The 8,118-nt window shown below is 36.5% G+C and overlaps 1 protein-coding gene across 1 annotated transcript in view; it reads left to right on the plus strand.

The window, feature by feature from the left end:
- The window catches only part of LOC140162718 (transient receptor potential cation channel subfamily M member-like 2), a 30,599-nt gene extending 22,913 nt beyond the window's left edge, over nt 1–7,686 (plus strand). The window contains exons 19-26 of the mRNA XM_072186005.1: nt 434–559; nt 1,152–1,409; nt 2,635–2,812; nt 3,888–3,985; nt 4,023–4,141; nt 5,230–5,417; nt 6,336–6,468; nt 6,840–7,686. Coding sequence (XP_072042106.1) covers nt 434–559; nt 1,152–1,409; nt 2,635–2,812; nt 3,888–3,985; nt 4,023–4,141; nt 5,230–5,417; nt 6,336–6,468; nt 6,840–7,686 — 1,947 coding nt within the window. The remainder of the gene's footprint in view (nt 1–433; nt 560–1,151; nt 1,410–2,634; nt 2,813–3,887; nt 3,986–4,022; nt 4,142–5,229; nt 5,418–6,335; nt 6,469–6,839) is intronic.
- The last annotated feature ends 432 nt before the right edge of the window (nt 7,687–8,118 follow it).

Consider the following 8,118-nt stretch of genomic DNA (forward strand, 5'->3'; position numbering starts at 1 on the left):
GATTGCTGAGTTCTTTGAAGCATTGCTTGTCAATTTCTAATTTAGAAGAGAGCCAGCGACGTTCAAGGCGACGGAGTTTTTGTTTCAAGTCACGGAGTTGCTCATTATACCATGGTGCATTTGGACGACATTTGACCGTCAGCGTAGTAATAAGTGGAGCATGTTTGTCTTTGAGTTTGAGTAACACATTTTCATATTGAGCAATTAGCTTATCTAGATCAGGAGAAGGAGAAGTATATAAAGATGACTGTAAAATATCATTGCGAAAAGTATTCAAGTCAATGTCGCGAAGTTTTCGTATACATATTTCCATTTTTGTAGTCTCAGGGCGAACAATATCAAGTGAGCACAAGACGACAAGTGGGTACAAGACATGTACAGTTGGTACATGTCATTTTACTTGAAGGTTGTGTTCATATTTTTTCTGTTTCAGATCCATTACATAGCATTCTTGTTGTTGTATAGCTATGTGCTGTTATTTCAGTTCAGAAGAGAAGCCACTATATTGGAGTATGTGCTGTTTGCTTGGATTGGAACCATGGTGCTGCAAGAATTAACGGTTAGTTTTCTGAAATAGGTTATTGATGAGAATATGCATAGAAAGAAAAGAATATTACAGGCTGTGTTGCACAAATACTTTTTGCTTTGATTGAGCTGCCTGAACATCAATATACCATGGATATTGTCAACTGCCAATTGCTATTAATATAAATTCTTGATTTTTTTGTTAAAATCTGTAATTGTCAATAACAAAATGAGTATGACATGTTAAAGCCGCTTCTTGCTCATTTGTGCCAATGGCTGACAACGTTGCAAATGCTAATTGAATTAGAAAGCTCGTCGATATGATCTACAAGTTATAAAAAAAACCAATATTTGAATCTTATAAACATAAAAAAATGTTTTTGCCTATTTCTGTGTGTATCTCTCATGACCAAGCAAGGAATTAGCCCAGTATTTTTGTTTTTGCACAAGATTAATTTCATTTTGTTTACAGATGTGAAAAGCATATAATTCAGTTGATATTTTAGGTATTGATATATGGTAAAAGTGTATCAAATGTTTTCTTGATTTGAATAACAAACTTCTTGCAATTAATTTTAAGTGCTTTCTTCACAGGAATTCAAGTTTTATCTGTTTTTTCCTTACAGGAAATCATACCATATCCCAATAGCAATGAGACCTTGTACAAGAAATTCAAGAAATGGGTGCGCAGTGAATGGAACATCATGGATTTCTTCATGCTTACTATTGCCATCATAGGATTCACTCTACACATGAATGAGAACACATTTGGATGGGCCAGGACATTATATGCTCTCAATGGGTGTATATTCTTTGTCAGATTATTGCGCATGTTTGCTGTGAGCGATAACCTGGGTCCAAAGTTGGTGATGATCAAACGAATGGTAAGAGTAATTGGCCACATTTTTCCCAGGTGTAATGGAATGATTCACTAAACCATTCCTGCATTCCAGTATAGACAAAAAGACCAGCATGACCATGTCATCAGTGGTGTGTCAAAGGTCATGGGGGAGGGCAAAGATTAACATTTTTCTGGTGTTCATCATTTTGACCCAGAGACCAATAAGCCTTCCCTCTGCCCGCCCGAAAAAATTCATTTACTGGAGCAATACAATGTTACACTATTCTTTCTCATAATAAGGTTGAATTTTGTGTTAAACTGGGAAAAAGAAGATGCACACTGCAATTTTGGTTGAATTTCTACCGGTAATATGAGCTGGACTACTCGAACACCCCAAAGCTCGCTCAGTCCATATTTAGTAAAAATCAAACCAAGCATATAGCACCTGTGATGATAAAGACTATCGGCATGTAAACTATCCCATATTTCCCAAACTCACTCAGTCCTGTATCAAAAGCTGCTTTACTTTTCCAAAACCCATTCAGTCCCCACATCCTTGTATTGAGTTACATTGCTATTATATTGTAAAACTTACTCTGTCTAAAAGATGGACTGAGTAAGTTTTGAAAATCAAATCACACCAAATCAAATCAATTGTAAAATGGGGTCCATTAGGTACAAAATTGAGTCATTAGTACCCAAATGGAGTCATTAGGTACAAGCCAGTTTGAAAAAGAGGTCCTATACCGAGGCGCATCTTGAGTATCCATTACGAAAGTGCCACCAGGGGTCATTGGGTACTTGACTTTGGAAATAAATAGTGGGGTAATTGAGTACCTGAATTTTTTTTAAAGGGGGGTCATTGAGTAATAGATAGGCCAGTGACACAAACAAGGGGTCATTGAATACAAGCCAGTTTAAAAAGGGGGTTCTATGCCAAGGCACATGCTGCATATCCATTATGGAAGTGCTCCCTCTCTCTTCTCCCCTGCACCATAGCCTGGGGAGAAGAAAGAAGGTCCCATCATTTTTTCTATACCCTTTATTACCCTGATGTGGCAGTGATGTCAACTCATTGAGGCAGCTGTTTCTCGTGGTCATCTATGCAGCAAATGTGTGTGTGTATGCCAGCGCTTTCAGCAAAAATAACAATTTGAACCTGCGCTCAATACGCACTGACGTCACTGCCACATCAGGGTGAAAATGGTTTGACAGATGTTGCTAAATGTGTGCTTTTAACATTTTCTGTTGGTTTTCTATTACTTTAGATGAAAGAGATGTTGATATTCCTGTGTGTCTTGAGTGTATTCTTAGTTGGCTATGGTGTTGCAAGTCAAGCTTTACTTTATCCTAACCAAGATTTCAACTGGATAGCTGTCAAGAATATCTTCTACATGCCATACTTCCAGGTCTATGGAGAGCTCTTCCTAGAAGTGATTGTAGATGGTAAGATATCAGACAAATCCTCCAATGTAGCAGCATATGCATATCAAGGGTTGAGAGCCAGAAAGCCTTAACTCACATTCACCTGCCCAAAAAATGAGCATAAAGTCACCAGGGCACAGTAGAAGATACATTCCATTAATCATGAACAAAAAATCAATAGAAAACAAAAGAAATTCTGAAAGAAATATTGGTTTTTAAAGACTGAAGCAAGGAGCCATCTTAACATGTTTGTATATAGTTAGAGGGTAAAAAATAAGGATTTTAAATCTGTAATATCTCCAAAAGTTATTTTGCCAACTGTATGCTCATTTTGTGAGAGCTGGTCATAGTGAGCTTTCTGGTTCTCAACTCTAAATTTATGTACACATAAATGTACTCCTTGTGTGCAATGTGCACCACTATGATAATCATCATGGATTTTGCATAGGGACTAATATTTTTCTTGTTTGAAAGTTGTTTATTGATAGAAATTAAGCTTTCTGGTTCTCAACTCTAAATTTATGTACACATAAATGTTACTCCTTGTGTGTAAGGTGCACCACTATGATAATCATCATGGATTTTGCATAGGGACTAATATTTTTCTTGTTTGAAAGTTGTTTTTTGATAGAAATTAAATTAAGGTTCACCATAAATGAAAAATATCCATAACAGTAAATGTAAAGACTTTTTTGAAATATTTCTTGTAAGAATCTCTCCTTAGGGGACACATACAAAATAGAGATCAGGTGCTTCAAGAAAATATAAATTCCATTTGTATCCATATTGTTGATTTACCTTGTACATAATTGCTATTTTCCCTTATCATTGTGTACATTTAGGCCAGTGTGATAGTGAGCAGACGACACTGTCCTACCAAACACCCAGTAGCTCCCATCATGCTTCCATATATCTACTGTTTACCTTGTACATAATTGCTATTTTCCCTTATCATTGTGTACATTTAGGCCAGTGGATAGTGAGCAGACGACACTGTGTCCTACCAAACACCCAGTAGCTCCCATCATGCTTCCATATATCTACTGTTTACCTTGTACATGATTGTTATTTTTCCCTTGTCATTTTGTACATTTAGGCCAGTGTGATAGTGAGCAGACGACACCATGTCCTACCAAACACCCAGTAGCTCTCATCATGCTTGCCATATATCTACTGTTTACCTTGTACATGATTGCTATTTTTCCCTTGTCATTTTGTACATTTAGGTCAGTGTGATAGTGAGCAGACGACACCGTGTCCTACCAAGCACCCAGTAGCTCCCATCATGCTTGCCATATATCTGCTGTTAGGGAATGTCTTGCTGCTCAACCTGCTTATTGCTGTTTTCAGGTAAGTTATTTAAAGTCTTTTTTTGAAGAAATGTAAATTTGTATGCGATCTTTTTGTTTGTTTGTTGAAATATATACTTATTTCAAGATGCATGCACAATCATATTTGTTATGGATATTTGATATGTGCATACAAGTAATGTTCCAGAAAACAGAATGTTTGTAATTAATATGTAAAATAGATTCTTCATATTTAGAACCATACCTTGAGTAGTGCAAAACATTCTGACACCCGAGTTAAATATTTGACTTCCTTTCCATAAATGCCATTTGCCACTTGTCACAATTAATACTATTGTAAATTCTTTATAAAATGTTAAAGATTTGAAATTTAATACAGAAAACATGGTTAAAATAAGATTCAACAACTCCTCCTATACCTTTGTACAGGAGCCAACCGTTGTTAATCCGTGATGAATCCACACTTTTACTGTAGCGTTTACGCGAACGCGAGCGAGACTACGCGTTTCACTAGAGCGCGTAAAATTCGTCATGCCTGGAACCTTTGTGCGTATGCAAGCTTACTAGTTGAATTCAGTATTTTCAGATAGCGGCTAAATTTTGCCGTTTTTTATTGATGATATTAACAGAGAAATCATAGAAGTTTTTGTAAGGCTTAGTGACAATGATTAACTGACATTTCCCGTGAAATAATCGTGAATTATACGATCTTTAGCTTCTTTTCGTTGTTGAAAGGATTCAATCATGTTTCATCGTTGTTCATCATCGTTTAACAACTCGCGTCGGTAGCGTCTGCGTGAGTTTATTTCGCCGGACAGCTAAAGCTGCCCTCGCGAAGTAAAAGTAAACCACGCAGACGACGCGGCCGCATCGTTGTTAAACAGTGATGAACAACGGTAAAACATGATTGAATCCCTAAATAACACTTTTCATCATTACATTCCTTTCTTGTGACCTTTCAGTATTTACACTTCTAACAAAAGTACCATCAATAAAATCATTTAAATTGTAATGTCTTTGGCTTGCACCATTTATTTCCGATCTTACACCCTGCAAGAATGAATCATAGAGGCTTCCTCCTTTCTTCATTATTTAAGTGACATTGTAAACATTACATTATCATTTCAGTTACATCTTTGATGATGTTCAGACTAACTCACTCAAGATTTGGAAGTATGAGCTGTATTCCCTGGTAACAGAGATAGAGGCCCGACCCATTCTACCACCACCATTTAACATCATTGAACTGGTGATAATGGGTGTGATATGGTTGTATAAGACCATCATAGGATGGAGTGTTATGGAGTCTGTACAGAGTAAGTATAAAGCATTAATCCAATATGATACCCAGGATTGCATCATCTCAAATTTGTCATATTGCATAATAATATTATCAGTTTGTTGTGATCTCTCATATTGGAAAGGCCACGCCCAAAATCGGGTTCTGCAGGCCTTGCCGTTTGAGGCAAGCAATCGCTCTCGCTCGACCAAACTCAATATCTAGTGAGCGATTTTACACTTGCTATAGACACTAAATATCGCTTGCTGCAAATAATCCAAAATTGAATCCAATTTTCATTCAAGTTTAAGCACTTTTGGTGTATTTGATTTATCGTAATAAATTAGCCTTAATCACTGAAAACAAAAGAGGGTGGTGTCAACATGGTCAACAGTGCATGTTTCATATGGTATGAATGATCTTTCAGACCGAGAAAGTGATTAGAAAACTATGCTACTGGAGAATGATTCTACCACTTGCCTAGCATCATGCAAGCGAGTGGTTGACCACTCCACTATAAAAACTAAACAACAAGGCCTGGTTCTCAAACGTACAGTAAATGTAGCAAACTATTAGGAGTATTTGGGCTTCAAACACAGATCTTTGAAATGTGTTTGACCCTCCATGGCCTATGACCAAATATAATTGAGAACCCCTGACATGTACATCTTTGCATGAAGTTTACTATAGAACATTTTTGACAGTTTGTTACCTTTGGACAGACAAAAGAGCTATAAGCTGGGTGAATGCTATGATGTCTTATCTTTAAACTGAGGTGACAAACTAACAGCAATATAGTGTAGTTGATACAATATTTATATGCTAGGAAAATACCAAAGGCTGTCACCAAATTCTAATATTAGTTTATACTAGCCCTTAATTGAACAGTGAAAACATAGCCCTAATGCCATGATTTGAATTGATAGTATATTTCCCCTACTCACATATTTTGCAGCTTCAAAGTACAGTGAGAGTGAAATGAGACAACTGCGGATATTTGAGAACGAATGTGCTGCCAACTATAGACATAAGAAAACAGAACAAGAGAACGCTGAAGTACAAGAAAGCATAAGCAGAATTGAAACAAAGTGAGTAGATGAAACCCAAATGTGATTTTTACCAATATCAAATATTGTATTTTTAGAAATGTATTTAAATTTGTGTAAAAGATTATTCAATTGGATTTGACAATCATACATACACTTTTTAGACTTTAAAAATAAAAGTTACTGTTCTATTGTTGTTTTTAATCCTTACAAAATAGCAAATTTGCAATTTAATCAAATTATGTTATGAACTTTAAAGAGTACAGCTCCAAACTAGGGCAATGCAAAAATTTCTATAACCTGATACTAAAAATGACTGATTTGGTACTTTCAACTTCCGGATTTCCCTTCACTTTTAAAACCTAGACTCAAGATACAGGAACGCTTACTTTGTCATATTTATTTTAATATAGACTGGATGAGCTTGCAAAACAAACAGAATCAACATCATGTTCACATAAAGCTTCTGCCGAGCCACAGTTGCAGACTGGACATTCAACACAAGTATCACATCCACAAAGCTATGCTTCACAACAGTCTACCAATCCATCAACACAGTGGTTGCAAAAAAACAATGTCAGTCCATCTCCCAGAAGATTGCCTCCAATCCAAGAGAACCCTCTTCCGTCTCCATCAGGAGATGGTCAGAATCCTCCATGGGATGAACATGATGAAGACACAGATAATGTTGTCCTTGATCATCAAGCAATTCCCCAGGATGGAAGTAGGGAAAGGATTCCACCTGATGGTGTGTCTGTTATTACCGAGAAACGTCACCACAGAAGTAGACAATCTAAAACTAGAAGATCGGCATCACTACCAGAGAATAGAAGTCCAAAATCCAAGCACAGATCTTCGCAACATCAAAGTGATAGGGCTTCTGTTGTCACAACGGCAAGTAGAGAAAGTCAAGGGAGTAAGTACAGCAATGATCCCATGTCTGATTTCAGGTTGAAGCTTCTCTTTGATTCCAATCAACAAGATGGTCAAAGTACAGCAAGGTCAAAGGTCAGTAATAAGCAAGTACACTCATCATCATCGTCGTCTTCTTCATCGGATGAAAACTCTAAAAAGATCAAAGATGGTGTGAAAAGAAAGGGAAGGAAAATGCAGAGAGCAGAACAAAGTGAGATCAATGTTTTACATGATAGAATGAACCAATTAGAGCAAAGCTCTTTGGAGACCCAAAATGCCTTACAAAGGATAGAACAACTTCTACAATTGGTTGTTCAGTCAAATGATAGCAATGTTAAAAACTGATTGGATAGAGTAAAATTTGTGCCAAATATTGTAAATAAGGTAGTGTTACTGAACTGCATGTAAATTATGTAAGGGAACAGACCAAAAGTTTGACAACATTCTATGAACAAAAGTGCTAAGAGGCTAACCCCTCCCTCCTCTGCAAATAAAATATTGCTGGAATATGAAAATTTCAACCTCAAAAGATCAACTTTTACCAATTTTTATTAATTAGTGATTTACAAATGTAATTGGACTTTTGACCCCTCCCCCACCCAACAAAAGGACTTTAATGTATTGGATGTCATCAAACTTTTAGTTCGTTCCCTAAAATCTTCTAAGATGTATTTATTGTTTAGTATTAATATGTGACTGCCCATCACAAATGGGTTGTAATGTCGGCATTTTCACATTTTGAGATATTGAACAGGCAAAATCTCCTCAAAATAAACT

Source organism: Amphiura filiformis, chromosome 1 (assembly GCF_039555335.1).
Source record: "Amphiura filiformis chromosome 1, Afil_fr2py, whole genome shotgun sequence".
Taxonomy (NCBI): Eukaryota; Metazoa; Echinodermata; class Ophiuroidea; order Amphilepidida; family Amphiuridae; genus Amphiura; species Amphiura filiformis.